Here is a 23,502-nt window from a genome sequence, read left to right as displayed (position 1 = left end):
CGCATTTCTCACCCACTGTGAGGTTTATCTGAAAGAAAGTTTTGCTCTAATTTGCTTTTCCTGAGGCCTGTTCCTGGAAGCAGCAGCTATCTCATCTCCATGGAAACCGGCCAGGTCTCGGACCCCAGCTATGAGTCAGTTCAGAAACTGCAAAACCAATTTCCATCTTGCTTTAGATACCAGTTCTTCTTCTGATATGACATCAGCATTTCATACTTATACAAGAAAACAGCTCCTATGGCTGGGTAGCAAGATGAAACCTGGATTTCACAACCTCTAGACCTGCCATTATTTCAACTCTACAAATAGGGCCGTTTGCAGCAAAACATAGGGACCTCCTTTTAACTAGGAGGGGAGACATTTTTGGAGGGGCGCACTTTCAGTAAGTGCTAACATATAGGAGCAGTGTCTCCTTTATCGACTTGCTGGCCTGTGTGGTACTGCATGCAGTCTCATGCACTGGGCTTCCAGGCAGCAAGATGGCTGTAGCCGAGTGGGAGCTTAGAAAGGCCAGTTGGAGTGGAGAACTTTATTCCCAAGTGCATCTGACTTCTGTGCGCATGTGCCCTTCTGGAGCCTAGCTATCTTGAAAAGCAAACAGATTCCAATGCTAAATCAAAGTGCAAAGAGACTCCTCCCCCCTGCCCCCAGCATAGCCCCGAGTTAACATACAAAAGCTATAAGAACCTAAGTGTTGTGGCGCTGAGATCACCAGTCTGCCCTTCATCTTCCCAGGGAACCTGAATTGCAGCACTCAGCGTACGGTACACAACCTCATACGCTGATCTGACACCCCCTAGAGTGCTCAGCCGGAACCCACCCTCCAGAGCTGTTACACTCCAGTTAAGGGATTCAGGATTTGTGAAAACGACAGACGGCTGAGGATGTGGAAGTCGGAATCTGGATCTGACCTGGAGCTGGTTCAGACTAGTTCTCAGCTCTGAGGTTGAATCATGGTAGTTGCGCTGGATGCTGCTCCCAGGGGGCAGATCTCAGCTGTTTTCGTGAGGCTTTGACCAACATGGGGGGCGTCTGAACTGGATTTGAAAAACTGGCCTGTTCTGAGAGTTGTTCAGAGCCGGAAACCCAAGGGCTGCGCGTGCTTGGAGGGCAGGAACTGGTGGAAGAGAAAGGGCCAGAGCAAAGCACTGGAGGGAGAGGTCAGGGCCTGGTTCGTGCCCAACTCCCTGCGGCTGCTGAGTTTCCTAGGCCTGCGGTTAGGAATCCTGTACTGGGGGGGGAAGCCCGAACAGTGGATTCCGCTTACTGGCAAACTCTCAGTTCCCAGCAAGAAGTTGCTATTATCCAAGAGCGCCCAGTAGGGGACAGGCAGGTTCCCGGGGCTGCAGGAACGGAAGGAAGCACTGGGATGTGCCGTGCCAAGCCCAGGCCCCGGCCCAGGGCAGGGCACAGCCCAGAGAACGCAGGGAGAGGTGCCATGCAGCTCTGCGGGCCCCCAGCACCCTTGTGCAAAGCTCCAGCATCCAGGCTGCAGCCCTCTGCCTTCAGCTTGTAGCATGCCACTGCACAGAGGCAGGCCCGGCAGCAGCGGGCACGTGGACGCACGGCTTGCTTTGCCCAGCAGTAAGGCCAGTGCGGTGGGGCGGAGAGGAGAGGGAGGCTGGAGAGGAGTTTACTTAGGAGGTCAGGAATCTCTGCTCTCACATGCAGCAAATCCCAAGCCAAACGATACCCCGGCTAGGTGCTGGATGGTGTCACTAGCCACGCCACTGCCCCGGCTCTGCCCAGGCAGTAAGCACCCATCTTGCCACCTCCCTGAGGCCAGGCTTTGAACTGGAGCGTCCCAGCACAGCTCTTACCTCTTCCAGCTGGCTGTGGACATGCTGGACGATCAGGTCAATGGCCACCGTGTTCCCGCTACCTTCAGTGCGCCAAGAACGAGAGAGAGACAGGGTGAGTTACAGGGACTCAGCGTCACGTCAGCACCACCCTCTCCGCTGCCTGTGATTCTGAAACATGGGAATGCTGGGTCCCTGTCTACCCAGACCCAAACCGGTAATGCTGCTCCCTGCCGGTTCATCTCGTGGCAGGCCCAGGCAGTCAGCTGGGGTGAACTGAGGCAGACCCACCGACGTAACCAAAACCCACCCACCCAGGGATAGCTCAGTGGTTTGAGCATTGGCCTGCTAAACCCAGGGTTGTGAGTTCAATCCTTGAGGAGGCCACTTAGGGATCTGGGGCAAAAATTGGTCCTGCTAGTGAAGGCAGGGGGCTGGACTCGATGACCTTTCAAGGTCTCTTCCAGTTCTAGGAGATTGGTATATCTCCAATTATTACCTTTTTTATTACCACAACAGAGCAGCCCCCTAAGCTCCTTGGCAAGGCTTTGGCACAGCCAGCCAGCTCACCCTGGTGCCGACACACGCCCACAGGGAGTTGCCAGGCTAATTAATCTTGATTGGGAGCCATCAAGAGCGGGGGCTTTAGGGATGGGCAGCAGGGTCTTTCAGTGGCCTAGTTGTTGCCGCTGGGCAGCGTGCAGTTGGCATCGATGCCAGCTGGAGGGCAGAAAGGAATAGCCAGAGGCAGAGGGAAGAGGTGCGGGAGCTGGCGTTCGTACTGCTCTGCTAAGGGACAACAAGCCCCAGGATTTCTCAGCGAGCCAACGTAACGAACGAGGAAAGAGGCTGGCGGGACGCGAGCCGTGCTGGGTACCTCGGGGCACGACGATGTCGGCCAGCCGCATGGTGGGCTGGATGTACTGGTCGAAGGCGGGCTTGACAAACTTGTTGTACTGCTTGATGACCCCCTCGATGTCCCGGCCGCGCTCGCCGATGTCCCTGCGCAGGCGGCGCACCAGCCGGATGTCCGAGTCCGTGTCGACAAATATCTTCATGTCGAGAAGCTGAAAGGAGGCAGAATGCGCCCACAGCGCGGGCGGAGCGTCACTCATGCCGGACCCCTCCCGCTGCGCTGCCTGGAGGGGAAGCTGCAGGTGGAGACCTGCCCAGTCAAGCCAGCGAGAGGAAGGGGAGCTCTCCCTCTGCTGTTAGCAGATCCCTGATCCCCCGGTTGCTGTAACAGAGCTAAGGGCCAGGTTCAAGCCCCTTGACGGGAGCTGAAAATCACCCACTGGGAAGTCACCGGGGTCCAAGCAGCCTTGGAAATCACAGCAGGGGAACTAAGATATGTCAGGGTAGTGCTTGGAGTCCTGCTGCACAAGCCTGTATCATCATGACAGAGGAACAGTCCCCCCAGCTCCGGCCTCACCCGGCAGAAGAGAATCCATCACAATCTCCTCTTCTAGCGTGCGTTTCCCCTACAGCTCAACGGGACCATTGGCGGGAGATTGTAATTTACCTGGTAGCGAGGGTCTGCCACCGAAACGGGGCCCATGCAGCCAGAGCTGGTAATGGGTACAGGCCCAAGAAGTTTGGTTCAAAGACCCATCAATGGGGGAGGGAAATTTTATACCTATTGTCACCCTTCTTTTGACACCAGTGTCAGCCCTCTGCTGAGCAACAGCAGATGTCACGGCCTTGCAGCTCAGCTTCCCACTGGTATCAAAGATGAGGCATCTGAGTATATGTGTAACTTATACATATAGACCAGTCCTGGAACAGAGGTGGTCAGCCAGCATGCAGGGAGCAACTCCACCTCAGGAGCTGATCTCAAACTGCTGCTTACACAACTTCCTCTCCAACGACCACTTCCTCAATGCAGAACTATGCCTAACAAAAAACCAACAACACAAGATACGTCTTCCCAAGGCTGAACATTTGCTTGCACACGAAGGAAAATATCTCGGAAGACTAACAGTTTCACCTGCCCAATTAATATTAAATATATTTAGTCATGGCAGAATTTGATTTTTTTGGTATAATTTTCCTGGGTACTATTGATGTTTATTTTTAAGCTTTATTAATTTTTATCTATTTAAATTTTCACCATTGCAGGAACGTATGGAGGGGTCAGACTAATTATTTAATGACAGCAGATGTTGAGATTCAAAAAGTTAAAGCTTTATAACTATTAAACATGAACTGTCAACACCACATGTCAAAACATACAAGGTAAATATCCTTAAATCAAACTCTTATAAGTTCTCAGGAAGCATTTTTCTTACTTTGTCTAGCTGTAAATTTCAATGATCATTGCTGGGAATATTTATTGTGTGTGGGTGTGTGTGTGTATATATATGGTGAAATCGACGTTTACTGATATAAATCTAATCCTTCCAACCCTAAATCTATCCCTAACCTAATGGAATGAACGGGTGACAGCCTCTACATTGTGAAATCTGAATATAGCCCTCCCACCCATGCACCTTCAGAGACACCCATGAAGCGACTAGAAATCCAGGTCAACTGAGACACTGTAGTTCCTGAGCTGGGAGCCCAGTCAGGATGGGCCAACTTTTCATTCTCCAGGCAAAGGCCCAGTCCATAGTCTGCCTGTGGAACTCACTGCCACAAGAGGTCAGAGAGTCCAATATAGCAGCTGATTCTCTTTTTAAAGGGCTGGATAAATTTGTGCCCAACATCAGGATCAGTAAGGTGGGGGAAGGGGTAATCCAAGTTAAACTTCAGGCATGCACTGCTCGTCATGGGTCAGGAGGGAATTCTGTCTATCCAGGTTCTTATTGGATCCTCTCAGCATAACCTCCGAGTGCCCTCCCTGTCTCCTCTGTACACAGCATTGTGGGACTCGCTAGGGCTCCTTCACCATCCTGCAAAGAGTCAGGGATTGGCCAATTCCAGAGATAGGACACCAGGCTTTATGGGCCTTCGGTCTGATCTGTTGCATTGGATCCAACGCAGCCTTAATCAGCCACTTCCTGTATCTCAGCAGGTGCAATTCACACATCTATTCTCATGCCCGCGAGACCCATTCTATTCTAAAACTCACTTGTACTAGTAGATCCCACTCTTTTGGCGGGTGCTATTTCCCAAGCTAAAGGAGATAGGGGTGCGATTCCCAGCTCCCGCAGATAGGTTCCTGCTACCTCCCATGAGCTAGCAGGCTAAAAATAGTAGCGTAACCACAGCAGTGAGTAGTGACATGGACTAGCCGTAAACCCGCCCGACCCACCACTCTCTGCTGCCTGTTTGACTCCAGCTCCGCGGGCTGTGGCATGCTGGCCTGATGAAAGCTCGTGCAAATGTGGCTTTGTGAGCTGGGAATCCCACCCCTAACTCCAAGTGAGATTCACCCGGCTGACCACTGGATGTCATTATTGCTCCAGACGAGCCGATCGCGAGAGTGCACTGAGCAATAAAGCAAAGCTTCTGGACGAAAGCGGGCAGAGGTTTGTACACAGCTTGGCCTCTCATGTTACATGTTTCACGTATTGCGTTAGTGCTCATAAAAAATAAGGAACTCGCAGGCCTGGCAAGGATCAGATAAGCTTGCAGTTGCTGGACCAGCTTGTCCTAGCAAACGGACTGCAATGTGTAGAGACTAAAAGTACAGAATTGTGCCAGACTTAGTGGTGTTTTTGTGCAGTGGACAATTGCTACCAGGAATTAGATTGTAGCCACTGAACTCATTACACCTGGTACCAAATCACCAGCCTCCACATCTCTACAGATGGGTTAGAGCATTAGCCTGTGTTTCTCCCAACGTCCTTCAACTTGGCTTTGTAATCATTGGCAGCTGAAACCCATTGAGATCCTACAATAAACTCCCACAGCAATCAGGAACAGATCTGCTGAAAGCATCTGTCTCCCTGGCCCCAGACATCGGAGACCATTGGGGGAAGATTCCACCTTCCCTTCCTCTCTACACCGTGCGTGTGGATGGAGAGGCGTACAGCACGGAATTCTCCTCTGCCGCTCCTACTTTCCCAGCCAGGATGTGAGACGAAGCCGTGAGACCCTTGGCTTTGCCTCTGCAGCCCATCATCCTTCTGAAGGACCCTCTCTCACCTCCAGGAGCTCCTTGTCCGCAAAAGCCATGATGCCTTCAAAGATAATCACGTTGGCGCCGTACAGAGTTTTCTGGGAGGAAACAGAAGGAAATCGGTCAAACCCAATGCAGTTAGAAAGAGAACGAGAGGAGAAAAATACTCCACTGGAGGGAGAGATGATAAAGGAGCATGACAGGAAGGATTTGAATGCCCTGGGACTCCAGGGTCAATTAAGGCACCATTGCTGGGCCCCAACGAGTGGGTGCTGGAAAAGTGCCGCTGGGATATCGGACATGACAAGGGCACCCCCCTTACAGTAGAAACTGCGATGGAAAAGACCAACCTGTGATCTATATCAGAGGGTCCAGCCCCTTAGAGAGAGGATGCATCAGATAAAGGGAGCAGCAGCTGGCCTCCCACATGTTTCCAGGCAAGAGATGAGGCTGCTTTTCAATTAATCTTCAAGCCAAGGAAGGAAGGAAAGAGCTCAGCCTGACTGGGGACTGAACAAGCCCATTATGGAGGAGGCTGCTCCTATTATTGCTTATGAATACCAGTCCCGAGACGGGCGACTCGCACTGCTTCCACTAAAGAGACGGTCTTTTCATTTCTCCTTACCAGCGCTGGGAAATCTCACCCACTCAGAGCCTTTCCATGTCAAATCTCTGCCCTCCTCCCTCAAGACTGCAGATGCCATCCTCTCTGCAAGGAGGTCTGGATCGAATTCCCTTCAGACCTTCTCCATGCTATTCCTCACATCGACGGCCGGGGTCTGTGTTGCATAATCTACGGCTCTCCCTATGTAACGAGTCGAGAGACAAGTGCTCACGCACACCTGCTCCTGTCCCTGGGCAGCTGGGACTAGAGACCTGCTCTGTTGGCTCCAAAACCATGGGATTCTACCACTTGAGCTAGTGGGGAACTCCCTTTGCTGCCAGCAGCAGTAGATCCTTTATCTTTTGTTTGCCAGCCACTAGATGACAGCATTGCTCCCTCTCTTATACACACCAAGCCAGCCCATTTGGGGAGAGCACAGTGCCACTGCTGGGTTCCTACCAAGCCAGGCACCAGAAACAGACACCATACTTCCCACACAGCAACGTGACCCCTAGGCAGGGATCTTGGGTTTTCAATCCATGGTGTTTGATGGGACTTTTAGTCTAAAGATGAAGGTGCATTATCCCTCTTCCTATCTCAGCATAGCCCCTCCGCCCCCAGCACACGAATCACCCCACAACCCCCAGGCCCCATCAGTCCCTTTGTGTCCTCGTACCCATTCCTTCTTCCGGCTGTGGGTGGTGAAGTCGTAGATGGGGATCGTTACACTCTTGCCTTGCTTGAGTTTCTTCAGGGTGGAGATGATCAAGTCAAAGTCAAAGGCGTCGGGGTGGTCGAAGTTGAAGTCGTTGCTGGCCGCCTGCTCCTGCTGCTGTTTGGTGAGCACCTACCCGAGACAGGAGGGGGCGCTGCAGGGTTCATTGCCACCCCGTCCAAGCAGAGAGCGGCACAGCCTCAGGATGCCTCAGCCGGGAGCCACCTGGGCTGTGCTACAGACAGTGTGCGGATGCACGTCCCTGACACGAGAGAGCAGCACGACAGCCCAAGTGTGAACAATTGCCCTAGAGCCAGGGATTCCCTGGGTCTCCTACCCCGACAGGCAGAAGCAGCTTTGCTTTGGCATATGGGCTGCAGCTGGCGAGACCCTAGCCCTTTTATTTCTAGGGAAGAGGGAGGACGGCCCAGTGGTTAGGGTGGCCCTTTCTTGGAGTCTGGATGCACAGGGCTTGGGCCGATGGGGGAGGGGGGCAGCTCCCTGGACAGTGACCCCTCCCCCTGCAGCTGGGGAGCAATGGGGGCAGAAATGGGGGAGGGCAGAGCTTCCTGCAGCCAGGGGAGGTTCCCGGAGGTAGGTCTGAGCTGGCCCTGGGAGCGGCTCGTGGAAGAGGAAGTCCTTTTCCCTCTCCAGCCCAGCCAGGACGAGCAGCTGGAACCCAGTGCAAAGCAGGAGCCTCTGGCTGGGAGGCCCCCAACGCCACCCTTCCCCAGCTCCTGATGCAGCCAGGCCACAGACACACACTCGAAGGAGTCACCTGTCTCCCCCTGACCTGGTCTGCCAAGCACACCCCGCTCAGCAGGACAGGGAGAGGACTCCAGAGGGGATAGACACGCCCAACCTGGGCTAAGGAGCTGGCAGCAGCTCACCTTGTAGAAAGAGTCCATGGAGAGCAGCACCACCCAGGGGACATCTAAGGCCTCGATGATCATTCTGGCCACGGTGGTCTTTCCAGAAGCACTGCCCCCTCCCAAGCCTGATGTGGGGAGAGAAAGGGAGAGTAGCATGAAGCAAACATACCGGCAGCCCGACCTTCCAACCTCAGTTAACGCTGGCAGATCTCGCCTGGCCGCACTCGACAAGTCAGGAGGGAACCTTTGGAAATCTACATCATGTTACTTCCCGTTTGCATAATTAAAAGTGCTGCGACGCCAAACGAATGATTCTGTAATTACAAGTAGCTGGGGATGGCGAAGGCCCTTCAGACGAGAATCATCGGGTTAGGAGGAGAGCCGGCATTCGAACCAGCCCAGAGAGAGTCCTGGTATCGGACACACACGACAGTAAAAAATAAACTCCTCTCACAAGCACGAGGTGCCAACAGCGGGACATTGCTGAGAGAGAGACAGCACCCCCCTACCCCTCCTCTGGCCTGGCTATTTGGAGCATCGCTCACTATGTGTACACAGCAGCCAATGGCATGAGACCCTTATCTCAGTGGGATCTTTGCATACCACCGTAATACAAACAGATACGTCCAATGCACCAATGTCTGTCACTCTGCAACATACTGCGGGGGGTGGGGGGGAGGTCCCAAGTTCTAGGGCGCATACACAGGGGATCACTCTGTGACCATAGTCACTGGTAGGACTGCAGACCCGCCCCACTCCCTTGCGGTCCTATCTTTACAGATTCCAAAATCAGACAGAACCATTGGGATCATCTAGTCTGACCTCCTGTAGAACACAGGCCAGAGAATAATTCCTAGATCAGGGGTCGGCAACCTTTCAGCAGTGCTGTGCCGAGTCTTCATTTATTCACTCTAATTTAAGGTTTCGTGTGATGGTAATGCATTTAACGTTTTTAGAAGGTCTCTTTCTATAAGTCTATAATATCTAACTAAACTATTGTGGTATGTCAAGTAAACAAGGTTTTTAAAATGTTTAAGAAGCTTCATTTAAAATTAAATGAAAATGCAGAGTCCCCCGGACCGGTGGCCAGGACCCGGACAGTGTGAGTGCCGCTGAAAATCAGCTCGTGTGCCGCCTTCGGCACATGTGCCATAGGTTGCCTACCCCTGCCCTAGAGCATTGTAGCTTCCAGCTGCCCATGGAGAAAGATGAGGACCCTAACGGAGCAGCCGCTAAGACAGACTAATCAGAGGCACACCCCTCTCCCCTCCCCCCCCAAGCTTGGGAACCAAGCTGGAGTCTCTGGCGTGGCAGCGAAGTGTGCTAGGGAGGCAGGAGCCATCTCAGAGGGATGCACTGTTGCAAAGGACCCTATGCCAAGCACGTACCAAGATCCCTGCTATGGCAGCTGCGAGGGACGGCATGACCTGAAGGAGCACACCCCGCACCAGCACTCAGCAGAGAGCCTCTGAAGCCACCCTCCGGATGCTAACGCCCGACAGGCCTGTGCTCCGAAAGCTCCCAGCAGATACCTTACCGATGACAAAGGCCTCTTTGGACTGCGTCCCGTGCTCGTTGTACCATGGCGGCCGCCCGGCTGTGTAGATCGTCCTTTTGCTCGTCCGCAGCAGGGGTGGCTCGGATTTGCACTGGCTGGTGGTCCGTTTCCGGGGCGGCCTCGCGGCACCCACTGCAGGGTACAGTCTGTCTAAGGAGTCCGCTCCGCTGGTGCTAGGAGACGGGAAGAAGAAGAAACCTGGTCATCTGGGTCAACATTCGTAGCGGGGGCCCCCCGATCTGTGAGGGCATCCCCTCGGGAGCCGTGCAGGGGGGGCTGAAACTGACACACTGACCCAAAAAAACAGGCCAGAGGGATTAACAATAAACCACGTTCTCCTGAACTCGCCCAGGCGAAGGAACACAGCTGGGATAATGACGAACCCTCCTCTCCCCGCCATCGTGCCATCTCCGCAGTGGATTCTGCAGTGGTTCTTTGCACTGCCAGTGGGCTGGAACAGACCCCGCAGGGTGGAGGCCAGAGGAGGGTCGTGCCCAAAGCACTGCATTAACCCACTGCCTAAGGGCACTCCTGGGTCTGACAGGCTTGGGAAAGGCCATTTGGTAACAGGAAGTTGCCCCAAGCTCTGGCCCTGACTAGGGCCATCAGCAGCAAGCTGCTGTTCAGGGAAAGTCTCTAGTGGCTGGAGGGACCTGGAGCCCAAGACCCCGGGTTCTCTTCCTGGCTCTGCCGGGCTTCTTGTGTGACCTCAGGCCAGTCGCTCTGCTCAACCATTATGTGCCTCAGTTTGCCCATGTGGTAAAAACTTGCCTGCTAGTACCTCACCCAGGGGGAAGTTTGCTGGTGAAAGCGTCTGAGATCCTCCCCGGCAAAGAGGCTACAAAAGCACAGAGCATTGGGAAGTGCCATGATGGAGACAGTCTCCTCCTGAAAGCACCCTCAGCACACAGTGAATTCTGTGTTATCCACGTGCCAGGGTAAGAACATCTCTGTTCTCTAGCCGGGCCTGGCCTGAAGCAGCCCAGACGCATTTACACGACCGCGGAGAACACACGAGCGTCTATATGAGGCCACACACTCCCACCCCTTAACACACACCTCTTCAAGCAATATCTCCTCCCTCCCCCGCTCCGTTAGCCAAACTGCCCCCCCACTGGCCTGCCCTGAACAGCCCCCTTGAGTCTCAGCTCACTCAGATTCTCTCTCTCTTCAGGGCAGCTGCGGAAAGTCAGGGTTCCTGTATTTAATAATGATTATTCTCTGCCTTGTGGTAGAACCTAGAGGTCCCACAAGCAGGGCTCAGGGCTCTCCAGTGCCTGGTGCTGTACACACGTGGAACAAAACCCAATCCCTGCTCCAACGAGCTTACAATCCACATCATACCAACACGTGGCAAGCCCCCGGGCCAGCAGCCACCACCGCCACGTCCCCACGTGAGAAGGCAGAGGGGCTCACGGGGACATAAAGAAAAATCACCCATATAAAGGGATCAAAAATAGCCAGGCACAGACAGGAGCCTCCCCCACCGCCCTTCCCGATAGCAGGGTTGTATTTGCCTTGCAGTGGCTGTCTGGCCGCAGCCAGTGCATTTCCAGCCCTTCTGGCCTCACAGCAGGAGGGGGATGCAGGCTGCTGTAATACAAGCACACAAGCCCCTGGGGAGGGGAGTGTGAGAGGTGGGTGCATGAGCGTGCCCTGTGCTGCGCTGCTAAGCGTCTCCTCCTCTCACCAGCTGCTGCAGCAGGAGGGCGGGGGACCAACCTCCTGGCCAGGTCATTTCACGCTTGGCAGCCCCGCGGCAGAGGCTCCGAGTGGTGCCAGGCGGCCTCCGGCCAGGAGATAAGCTGCAGCCGGTGCTGCCAGGCCAACGTGCCCGGGATGGAACAGATTATTTATCTCAGCTCCTGCCGACTCTGGCCTCCCTGCTCCTCGCGCTTTCCATTTCCGAGGCTTGGGGGGGGGGGCTTTCCTCCATCTTAAGCACCCGTGAGGGGATAACGATGGCACCAGCAGGCGCTGCCCGGGCAGGGAAGCAGGCTTAGCCCCGCCTGCCCCCGTCTCCTGGGGCCCAGTGGAGAAAGACCCGAGCTGGCGTGGGACCAGCAGCAAGTGAGGGCCACTGGCTCACTCCTGCAGAGCTCTATTCCCCTGGCTCCTACCTAGGATCCAAGCTGCTCCTGAGACCCCAGCCCATAGAAAAGGGCCAGGGGTCCTATCAGCCTTCCCCCGACAGGCCCCCCTCTCGCCTGGGGAGAGCAAGGAGGCCCTGACACTGCTCCCCCCTCATTGGGGGCCCATCCCAGAGGCCAGCCGCAGAGCCATCACCCTCGCAGAGCCAACGGGCAAGCGTCACCAACCATTTTTAGATCAAGACTGGGTGTTTTTCTAAAAGATCTGCTCCAACGCAGGAGGAATTATCCGGGGGACCTCCTATGGCAAGAGTTATCCAGGCGGTCAGACCGGATGGTCACAACGGTCCCTTCTGGCCTAGGCAGGTGGGGAACCAGCAGATAAGAGGGGCACCGAAGGCTGGACGCTAGAGCTGGTGCGGCCACCACTTCCTTTTTGTCTTGGAACACCGCTCCCTGCGGGGCAAGCCCGCCCCGGGGCCCCCCGCCCGGCCGCTCCCTGCGGGGCAAGCCCGCCCCGGGGCCCCCCGCTCCCGGGGCCACCCAGGTCCGTCGGCAGGACACAGAAGGAACTGGAGACGGGTGTTTTGGACATCAAGCACCTCACCCCCACCCCACTTCCTGACCCCAGCTGATTTGCCGAAGGGGCCAAAGCCTGGCAGAAAACCGCCAGGCCACAAAGGCAGGCAGAGGAAATCACTCTGCGCAGGACAGGAAATCTGGGGATCCTCCTTGCTATGTTCACTGTGCTGGGGGACCCCCCCACTTATTTCCAGGGGCTCCCCCCGCAGCATGATTTCAGTGCCATCCTATTTCTACGCTGTACTCTCTTTAAGAAGCGAGATGGGGAGCAGGGGCTGGCGTGTGTGTTTGCAGCCAAGTGAGTTCGGAGGGGCAGCGGAGTCACGCAGGCTGAACGGGCTCCTGGCCCTCTGTGGACTCACTCCAAACCCTTTTGGTCTCTGACCAGCTCTGGCTGTAACCTTTCAAATCCTGCTTGAGAGGCTCAGCAGCAGGCAACCTGCCAAGGGATTAGGGAGATCATCTACCTGGCCTGGCATTTAACAACATGCCAGCCTCCATCTCCCAGTGAAACTCGCGCCCGGCTGCAGAGGAGATGAGCACTCAGCCTTCACCAATCCCACAGCGTGCAAGCGCCCGCCGCCCACACGGGGCTGTTTGTGATGGTGGTGACAAGTTTGTTTCTTTCCTATTGGCTTGATGGCCCTTCCCCCCCCCCCCCAACTACCTTTGGGTTTCTTCCCCACCTAGCAAACACCAATCCCCTCCCCCGCCACCCCCGGGGTCTGACTGGAGCAGAAACGGGACCATCTCGCCTTTACCGACTTCTGCTTCCTCCAACGGTAACAGCACGAGCCCTGCAGCCCCAATTGTGGCAGTCGGGTTCTGGTGGACAAGGCACGGTAGCTGCTGCAGATCCAACATGAAGGGCATGATCCTTTGAGTCCAACACCAAGCGACTGGCTTGGGGGTTTTTATATTTCTTGGTTACCCAATGGTAAGTTTTTATGGGTTTTTTTTTTAAAAAGCTTTTTTTCCCTAACCTGCTTATAACAATTTTAAACCTGGTCAAAGCTTGATCTGAAAACCCGCAGCAAAAGTACAACTGAAAGTTTAAATGTTCAAAGCACCTGCTGCAGCTACGCAGAACAACCAGTGAAGAGGTGTTAATCTTGGTCTCTCACCTAGCAGGAGGAGGGGTTGGTGGGTCAGGCAAAGGGCCAGGAATCAAGCAATCCGGGTTCAGTTCCCAGCTCCATCACGGATTCCCTGCATGACCCTGAGTGACTCACGGAGCCTTTCTGGGCCTCAGATAACAGCTGTCCTTCCTTTCCTCTGGTTCTTCTATTTAGGTCACATCTAACCAGAGGATGTGGGCAGCCCCTGCCTCTCCTTTACTTCAGTGGAGTTGCATCCAGGTGCAAGGTTCTGACCACACAGCAACGTCCATGACAGAGAATTAAACAGCACGATCACAAACGGGTGAGGCCAACAGGGAACATCCCCTGGACTGTATCAACTCAAAGGGCTCCTTCCCGCACACAGAAAGTGGGAAAAGCACGGCCAGGCAGCCTGGGTATTTTGTTCTGCTCTCCCTGGGGGGCCCTGCGGCAGCAATTAACAGCACCCGCTATTCCCCGAGCGGTGCTGACACCCGAGAAGGATGCTGCTGTGCAGACAAAGACATTCCAGCTCGATAAAAGCAAAGATGACGAAGATGCAATTGTTATTTACCGGGGAGGAAAAAATGTTCGTTTCATCTACATTCCAAACGCAGCTCTCTGATAGCTCGCTGAAGCGTCTGAGCGAGTTTTACCGATGGAGAACACAGGGATCCTGTCTACCAGAGCTCTTCTCACTCTCCTTTTCCTAGCGCATCAGCGATACCATTGTGAGACGAGTGGGAACCTCAGCTGGGCACTGGGCAGGGCTCTCTGGGCAGGGTGGGGTTCAGTAAGCTTGGCAGGGCAGGGATTGTCTCATCCTCAGTGGTGGTGATCGTCCCGTGGGGGTCTCCTGCATAGCTCAGGTCTGGGGCCCTGCCCGTGACCTCACACGCAGAGCGTGGGTGAGATCACGCCTTATGGAGGGCACCATTTTGAGCCTGAACAGCACTGAGGACGGAGCAGCTGACACCCGCTTGGTTGGATCTGGCTTTTAGGGGGTCCTTCGCTGCCTTGGGACTCCTGCAATTGGCGCAGATTCCTAATGCCACAACTGCTCCTACTCTTTCAAACCAACATGAGCCCAGCACAGTGGATCCCGTCCCCGACTCGAATCTCGAGGTGCCACCCTACTCCACGTATAAACTAGGGCTAGGAGCCAGGATCTCTCAAGTTCTGCTTTGCCTCTGCCTTTGGCTCCGTCAGCTCCAGTGGGCCCAGACTTTCAGAGGTGGCCTCTAATTTTGGATGTCCAACACGAGACACCAGCGGGCTGATTTCCCAGAGGTGTCGACTTCCCGCAGCTCTCACCAACTTCAACTGGCGTTGCACATACTCGGCTCCTCTGAAAATCTGACCCCAGGTGGTTCAAGCCACGCCCAGAATTAGAGGCTACACTTTTGAAAGTCTAAACCTCCGTTTCCCCATCTATAACACACTCCACCATGGACCCACCTTCCAGGATGCTGTGCTGATTAACATTTGTACAGCACCTGAGCTTGTGAAGTATCGTGCGCACACAGCAATCCCACTGGTTACCCAGCTGTGGTGTTCCACCAGTGAGGTCCATTGGGACCTTTTCTAACTTCCGTTGCCATGGGATGCATAAAAATGTGCGAGGGAAAGAGATGACTTAGACATTTCCGTTCATGAGAAGCAGAACCATCATCTTGAAGGGCCCCTTGGGAGAACCCTTCTTGGATCCAGCAGAGAATTTTCATCCTATTCCAAGAGTTCATTTGTTATTTGCTACGTATTTTTGCCTCCGAGTAGCCTTGCAGTTTAACACAATCCCATAATCCAGGTATTAAGTGAACATAGGTTTGTTTGTTTCAGCTGTTTTGGAGTCCAACAAAGATCATGAAACAGAAACTAATGTTGCACTTCAATTTTTTTTACTGCTGTATTTTGTTGCTGTATTTTCTGACAGTGCACCAGAATTCTCCTGTTTGTCCCATGTAATGGCAATTCCCATATATAGTTCCTAGACAGGTTTTTTTGTTGGCTCCAATCTCTTTTTTAGTTCACGTCGTCAATGACCAACTGCTTATAATTGAGTCTGCGTGTCTGTCACAGATTCCATGATTTCCCGTGACTTCTGCAATGCCTGGTGCTGGCTCAGGGGCTGCCCCATATCTCTGCAGCTCCTAGGCAGAGGGCATCTCCCATTGGCTGTGGTAGGAGCAGAGACACGGAGCTGGGTAGGGAGCCTCCCACCAGCAGGACAGGTCACGGGCTGTGAATATTTGTTTACTGCATAATGCAATCTACAGTCTCACCATGTGTGTATGGCATTCACCCAGAATTATAATGCTTCGTCTTGCAGTAGTGTCTAGGACACTAGTCACAGAACAGGAGCCCAGCGTGCTAGGTGCTGTACAAACAGAACAAATGATGGTTCCTTGCCTCAAAGAGCAAATAATCTAAGTGGGGCCCTGATCTCTGTTGGCTGTAACATGAAACAGCCTCAAGCATGGGGATTTAGCACACACAATCCTGCCCCTTAGGCAAGGGGGCTACAGTCAGCTCTGGGTTAATGGCCCAAGGCCACATGGATAGGTATTTGTAAAAAGAAAATTTTGTATTAAGAAGAAGAAGAAATTGGGCCTTGAGGTTTCTGGAGAGAGTTAAAATAATTTGATTCAGAATGATCGCTTGCTTGGCTTACATTGCTGGAAGCTGGAATTACAACGAGGAGGCCATATGAAAGGACTGCCCGCTCCGGGGGTTTCAGGGGAGCACTCTAGCATTGCTCCAGGTGCTTTGTGGGGTGTGGCAGGTCATCAGAAAGCATTTCAAAGCCTTCGGGGCACTATAGCATCATTCAGTTCTAAAGCCATCTCCCGTTGTATAGGGTACCGCACCTGGCCCAACAGGGTCCTGCTCCGCCACTAAGACAAGGTAATCCTCCCCAGAACCGATCACCGACTCGCAGATCCTGAAACAGGCACAAAGTGAAGCCCGTTTGAGATTTCTCCCCACGGTGATGTGCGTGACAAGTCTTGTTGAAAACCAGCAGGACTCAGGCTTTGGCATAACATTTCAAAAGCACCAGGGGGTGGAATCCTGGCTCCACCCATGTCAATAGGACTTTTGCCAGTGGCTTCAACAAAGCCAGAACTTCAGTCTGTATCTGAAGCATAATAGTCAGGAGAATGGAAGAGACTAGGAACGATCCTTTTACTGTCTCCCCTGTTGGTCTTCAGCTTAGACCTCAAAGAAGGGCTCTGATACATCAGGGATACCCCCCCACTTCAGTGGCTCCCCAGCCTGGGCCTTCTCATTGCTATTCCCAAAGGAGGGGAGTGGAGACACACCAGGGACAAGTAACCTCTCCTCCTCCTCGGCTGCTCCCTAAGGTACAGCCTGGTGGGACATGCCCCCTCTGCGGGAGCACGTTTCCAATGAAGTCAGTCCAGGAAGCCACAGGGGAACAACACATCCCACCATGGTATGTTGTATTGGGTGGGACGGGGAGAATGAATTTCCAGTTAAAAACCAAGTGTCATTTCAGCCCAAAAACGCTACGAGAGTTTAATGCGAGGAAGGCTGGGCGCCTCCCAAATGTATCTGGCTACGGCGTAGCGTTGCCTAGTGGCTCATGCACTGGACTGGGACTCAGGAGACCAACAACGTTCTATTCCTGCTGGGAGACCTTGGACAAGTCACTTCCTCTCTCCGTGCCTCATGGTCCCCATCTGTAAAATGGGGAGAATGATACTGACACCCCCTGTTCCCCCATCAAACACTTTGAGATCTGTGATGAGAAGAGCTGGGTGTTAATAGTGTGAAATTATTATTTGCTGCTAGGTAGACAGAGAAGGTTCCTCTCCTTCCTTGCTGCCCTCTGCCCCATCCCCTCCCACTCAGAGACACGGGGCTTCTGGATAAGCCAGGGAAGTATTATTTCAGCTTTTAACATTAAACCTGACCAGATGAAGGACAGAGACACGCTCTGGCTACACAGCCCTGGACACTCATCACAACACTCCCAACCTCACAAAATTCTCTCCTGTCTCTGCAGATTCCTCCTGATTCTCAACCACAATCTTTCCTCCACACAGGACTCCAGATTAAATCCTGCCCACCTAATCCCACTTGCCCTGACCGGGAGAGGGGGGAGCAAACCCCAGAGATAATTCCGGTTCCTTTCCCAGTGTGAAACACCAGTGAATTCGTTCCCCAGTGTCCCAGAGAGCTGTCCGTTAATCCTGGAGAGTAAATCGACTGCACTCCTGTTGGTGATTGATGTGTTAGCCCCAGTCTCTCTGCTGCAAAATGGGAACTAGTTGTGCAGATTAATATTGGCACAAACTAAGGTAGCTTTTCTTTGTCACTCAATGTGCCCATCATACGGGGGGAGAGGAGACGGATTCTTCCAATTTTAGTTCAGACTTTGCCCCCAGTCTCAGGTAGTCCTGGGGCTACCCCCCTTTTAAAGTTTAGTGCCTTCCATCCCAATGCATTCTGTGCGCCAAACTGCCATCTATTGGCTTGAGGACCAGCTGGCATCATGGACAGGATCAGACAGGTTGAGAGGCCAAAAAGAAGACCCCACCCACACACAAGGGTCGGGCCATCTAAAAAGGCAGCAGATTTCATTTTCAGTAGGAAAAAGAGTTCACACACTTCCCAAACACTCCCAACCCTGAAAAACAAATCACAGCTTCTCCTTCCCCCTAACAGCCAGGAAAGGGAAAGGATCCAAGGCTAGTGAGTTAAAGGAGATCCCACCCCTGTGTGCAATATGCTAACCCTAACCATTGAGCCTGACTCTCTTCCCAGCTATTCCTTCCCCCGCCCCCAACCACCACCCCCCGCCCCAAACCCTGCAGCAAGAGGAGCTGTTTTGCCCAGGTTCCATCCTGTGTCCTGGGCGAAGCTCCTCTCTCCCCCAGCTGCTGTCTCCAATGTCCCACCCCTCTGACAAACAGCCACGGGGCTTTCCGGTCCGGAGGCGCTAAGAATTCATTTGCAGGCAAACAGGGATTTAAAAAAACAACAAGCAGCAAACTATGACACTCACCTGCCTTCAGCCCCAAGGGCCCAGCAGCCAGATATCCCGACACCCGCATACATCGGGGGGCTGCTCATTCCACCCAGCTGCAGCAGAATCAAGGTCTAGTGGGGGGTAAGGCGGGGACGAGTTTCAGGAGTTTAGAGAGAGAGAGAGAGAGAGGGAAAGTGTGTGTGTGTGTGTGTTTGTTTTTTGGCTGGCCTGTCACATGGCCACCTGCATGGCACTAGCATTGTAACAGGGCTGCCATGTGAATGAAGCACTCTGGAGAAATGACACCAGCGTAGTCCTGCGTGGGGCTATCCCTACCCCCAGAGAGCCTGTGGGGCTGGAGGAAGGGTTTCAGACACCCAGCGTGGTTTGCTTTGCAATCCTAGGGTTCTGGGGTCTTAGTGAAGGGCTGGGCAAGGAAGACAGAGGGAGGAGAGAAAGAGCCAGCAGCAGAGTCCTGGAGCGGCCAACGCGTCTAGAAAGAGGATCGCTTATCCTAGAGATTATGTTCATTACCTGATATTAATAGCACGGACTTTGTTAAAAAAAAAAAAAAGGCAGCAGCAGCAGCACCTCCTCTCCCCCCAGCCCTCACCCAGACAGGGCTCGCTCACCTGCTGCTGACATTCAGAGTCCGGGCTCGCTGGGGGGAGCAGCGAGGATGCCCCACTGCTGGGGTAAGTGACGGGCCTGTCTCACCGACTCCCCCATCCAAGCAACTGCAGCAGTGTCGGGATAAAGGGAGCTGCAGCTGGGGCTGGGGGGGGAGCCAGAGTCCTTCGGAACGGATCAGAGCGAGGAGATTAGCAGGCCCATCCCATAGTCTCCCCCTAGGGATGTAGCAGATATTAGCCTAATACCCAAACAAGAGCCAGTGAGACTCTCTCTGTCCTAAGCAGCCCATCGGCAGAAGCCGAGCCGGGGTATTAATACTGTCCTGGCATTCCTGGGGCAGACCCCAGCTCTGCAGCGGAGGGAGCCAGGAGCCCCCAGCCTCCTGGCTTTTGGCTACAAATTCAAATTCACTCTGAGCAGGGAAGTTCTGAAGAGCTCGTGACCGAGCGGGTTGCTGGAGGTGGATCTGCAGCTGCGGAGCTTTCCTGATATCCCCTGAGCTGCTTCCAGCCCCAGCATAAACAAGTCTGTGAAACTCAACACGCCCAGCCAGGGGTAACCACGCAAACAAGACACCCCCTCACCCCATGCACAAGGACGCTGCATTCTGCACTCTCAGCCGTCCTGCTGCCAGGTGCATTCCGCCAGCCCTGCCACTTCGGCAGCAATTTTCCACCCGCTGCTCCTCTCCCAGCTTAACACGTCCTCCCAGCAGAGAGAACAACACGGGACGCAGCTGCACATGGGGAAAGGCAGGGAGCTTGGCAGGGCGCCTCGTGGCTGGGCCTGGGGAAATACCTGACTGCCAGCAGGTGCCCACGGGCAGCTAGGCATGACCGAGCGGCGGAGTACAGGAAGAGGGGACTTGGCAAACTGAACGCAGGGAGCGAGGGGAAGGGTCAAGGGGGCAGGATTCTAGGCAAAGGACCACAGATGGGCTGGTACAGCAGAGCTGGTAAGGGGTGGAGGACTAGGAGCATCAGGTCAGCTCCCAGACTGCTGCACTGGGCAGCACAGCATGGGGAGGAGGTGACCAATCCTCTGTGGAGAAAGAAGTGGTTCAGGACTATTTAGAAAAGCTGGACGAGCACAAGTCCATGGGGCCAGATGCGCTGCATCCGAAGGTGCTAAAGGAGTTGGCAGATGTGATTGCAGAGCCATTGGCCATTATTTTTGAAAACTCATGGCGATCGGGGGAGGTCCCGGATGATTGGAAAAAGGCTACTGTAGTGCCCATCTTTAAAAAAGGGAAGGAGGAGGACCCGGGGAACTACAGACCAGTCAGCCTCACCTCAGTCCCTGGAAAAATCATGGAGCAGGTCCTCAAGGGATCAATTCTGAAGCATTTCGAGGAGAGGAAAGTGATCAGGAACAGTCAGCATGGATTCACCAAGGGCAAGTCATGCCTGACTAACCTAATTGCCTTCTATGAGGAGATAACTGGCTCTGTGGATGAGGGGAAAGCAGTGGATGTGTTCCTTGACTTTAGCAAAGCTTTTGATACAGTCTCCTGCAGTATTCTTGCCAGCAAGTTAAAGAAGTCTGGGCTGGATGGACTATAAGGTGGATAGAAAGCTGGCTAGATCGTCGGGCTTAATCGGTAGTGATCAATGGCTCCATGTCTACTTGGCAGCCGGTATCGAGTGGAGCGCCCCAAAGGTCGGTCCTGGGGCCGATTTTGTTCAATATCTTCATTAATGATCTGGAGGATGGCGTGGATTGAACCCTCAGCAAGTTTGCAGATGACACTAAACTGGGAGGAGTGGTAGATATGCTGGAGGGTAGGGATAGGATACAGAGGGACCTAGACAAATTAGAGGATTGGGCCAAAAGAAATCTGATGAGGTTCAACAAGGATAAGTGCAGAGTCCTGCACTTAGGACAGAAGAATCTCATGCACTGCTACAGACTAGGGACCAAATGGCTGGGCAGCAGTTCTGCAGAAAAGGACCTAGGGGTTATGGTGGATGAGAAGCTGGATATGAGTCGACAGTGTGTCCTTGCTGCCAAGAAGGCTAACGGCATTTTGGGCTGTATAAGTAGGGGCATTGCCAGCCGATCAAGGGACATGATCATTCCCCTCTATTCGGCACTGGTGAGGCCTCATCTGGAGTACTGTGTCCAGTTTTGGACCCCACACTACAAGAAGGATGTGGATAAATTGGAGAGAGTTCAGCGGAGGGCAACAAAAATGATTAGGGGGCTGGAGCACATGACTTATGAGGAGAGGCTGAGGGAACTGGGATTATTTACTATGCAGAAGAGAAGAATGAGGGGGGATTTGATAGCTGCTTTCAACTACCTGAAAGGGGGTTCCAAAGAGGATGGAGCTAGGTTGTACTCAGTGGTGACAGATGACAGAACAAGGAGCAATGGTCTCAAGTTACAGTGGGGGAGGTTTAGGCTGGATATTAGGAAAAACCTTTTCACTAGGAGGGTGGTAAAGCACTGGACTGGGTTACCTAGGGAGGTGGTGGAATCTCCATCTTTAGAGGTTTTTAAGGCCCGGCTTGATGAAGCCCTGGCTGGGATGATTTAGTTGGGATTGGTCCTGCTTTGAGCAGGGGGTTGGACTAGATACCCCCTGAGGTCCCTTGCAACCCTGGTATTCTGTGATATAGAAGCGTTCAGCCACTTAGCAGCAGGTGTCTGGTGCAGCACACGGGCTGATTAAAACCCAGCTGTATACACCTTCCCTGGGCACATGAGAGCCTGCCAGGCTGTGCGTCACACAACTGGGCCATGCTCCGAGGTCACCGGTGTGCATGAGGCTGACGTGTCACCGACGCAAAAGGGACGTTACTTGAATAAAGAGAAAAGATTACAAGTTTGGGGTAAAAACCCCATAAAAATTGGAGACTTTCACTCCTTACGTGGGCAGTGACTACGATTCAGATTACGAATATTAAATAGGCTTCCCCTGCCGCCCAACAACCCACACTGATCAGAACTGGGGTCCTGCTTTGCTCCCCTGGACTGAGGGGCCCAGCTCCCCGGGACAGAATTGCCAATGAAGTTTTTCCTTTGTTCTGCACCCGTGTCAGCTGCCTCCAGCCAGCCCTCCGTAGGAATTCTGTGTTTGACTTTTGACCTAAGGGCTTTGAAAAATGGAGCCGCTGGGCTGTGGGGAAAATGGCGGGTGAGAGGTGTGTTTGGAGAGGGGGAAGGGCAGGCCAAAAGAAGGCCCAGGAGCAGAGGGGCTATTCCGTACACCTGGGGGGACAGGTACTGAGCATTTGCTGCAAGTGTGTCAGGAACATGGGCTTTAAGAACACAGCAGCCCTGTCCAGCACAATGGGGTCTCGATCCTGTTTGGGGCCCTTCAGGCACCGGTGCAATACAGACAACTTTTGTGAGTGACCTTTAAAGGCCGTTAGCGCACGTCTCTGGGCGGGTTTCTTTTGCTGAGGCAGGTACGACACTTCAGGGGTCTGATTTTCAGGAACCCCAACCGGTCAACATAAGCTGCGGGGTCTGAAAGCCGAACTCCAACCGTCTCTGATATTTAAACACTCAGCAGCCTGTTGCGCTGGCCTCTGGAGACAAAGGCCCAACTCTGAAATAAACAGGACGGCGCACGTGAGTGGGTGAATGGGATTTCGGGGCACTGGATCCTAGTCTAGTATGGGGCACACATAACGTTAGCACCAACGCACAACAGCTAGATTAACAGAAGAGAATGTTACCCCGAAACGTGTTATCAAATCACTAACGCTTGGACCAATGAGGACGTGTAAAGAAACAGACAAAAAGAAACTGCCCCAAACCCCTGCTTGAAATAAACAGAACTGCGACACACAGCCACAGGGAAGGGAATTCAAAGGGAAAGCTGACAATCCATCCCTACCTCGAGCCATTATACCGAGCCGGCCCCCCAAATAATGATGCCGATCGCACGGCAGAGTGGGTGAACTTCAAAGGAACACGCAGCGAACTTTTCTGCTCTGTAATTTTATTTTAAACTCCCCCGTGTCTGTAAAGCCCTTTCAGAAGTTTAAAAATAAAATCTTTCCCCAGCAATTTCTATTCTTTCCCATTAAAGAAAAAGACATAAGAAGCTGGAGCCCTCCCGACCAATACTTCATTGTTCTTTACAGCGAACATCAGAGAGCCTTTTCCGGTCTTTGTTTCAGTGTCCAACTGAGGGGGCCGTCACCCATTCTCCAGACTGAGTCTACTCCACAGGCTAATCTAGCTCCTAATCTTGTAAGAGTCGGACAAAATCGCCTTTCTTCATTCTCTGCTGTGGCTGTTTTCAATGGATGCCAACAACAAGATTTTCCATCTTTGCAAAGCGTCTCGGACTCTGAACAAAGGCTCAGTGGCAGCACACAACAGGAGAGCATCAAATCACATCTAAGGACTGCACTTTCTGGGACCACAGATTGCCTTCCAAAGAGCTCGCTGACAGTCAAGAAGAAGAGTCTGAAAGGAATGATCAGCAGCACGGTCCAGCCCAAGCTATATAGCTGCATTCACACTGGGAGAGCTTT

At 53.4% G+C, this 23,502-nt stretch overlaps 1 protein-coding gene across 5 annotated transcripts in view; it reads right to left on the bottom strand.

The window, feature by feature from the left end:
- UCKL1 (uridine-cytidine kinase 1 like 1) overlaps positions 1-23,502 on the bottom strand; it is a 42,147-nt gene that overhangs the window by 13,335 nt on the left and 5,310 nt on the right. For 2 of the 5 annotated variants that reach the window (XM_039498389.1, XM_039498391.1), the window contains exons 2-8: positions 18,413-18,507; positions 9,591-9,784; positions 8,072-8,178; positions 7,143-7,313; positions 5,889-5,960; positions 2,677-2,866; positions 1,821-1,882 (exon numbers count right to left, since the gene is read on the bottom strand). In XM_039498389.1, coding sequence (XP_039354323.1) covers positions 1,821-1,882; positions 2,677-2,866; positions 5,889-5,960; positions 7,143-7,313; positions 8,072-8,178; positions 9,591-9,784; positions 18,413-18,480 — 864 coding nt within the window. In that variant the 5' untranslated portion in view covers positions 18,481-18,507. Of the gene's footprint in view, positions 1-1,820; positions 1,883-2,676; positions 2,867-5,888; positions 5,961-7,142; positions 7,314-8,071; positions 8,179-9,590; positions 9,785-18,412; positions 18,508-19,008; positions 19,093-23,502 lie in introns of those variants that run through there. The other 3 variants (XM_039498387.1, XM_039498388.1, XM_039498390.1) reach the window with 2 other exon arrangements.

This window comes from Mauremys reevesii, linkage group 13 (assembly GCF_016161935.1).
Source record: "Mauremys reevesii isolate NIE-2019 linkage group 13, ASM1616193v1, whole genome shotgun sequence".
NCBI classification, from domain to species: Eukaryota; Metazoa; Chordata; order Testudines; family Geoemydidae; genus Mauremys; species Mauremys reevesii.
Note: the sequence above shows the minus strand (reverse complement) of the source record. Positions and strands in the feature narration are given on the sequence as shown.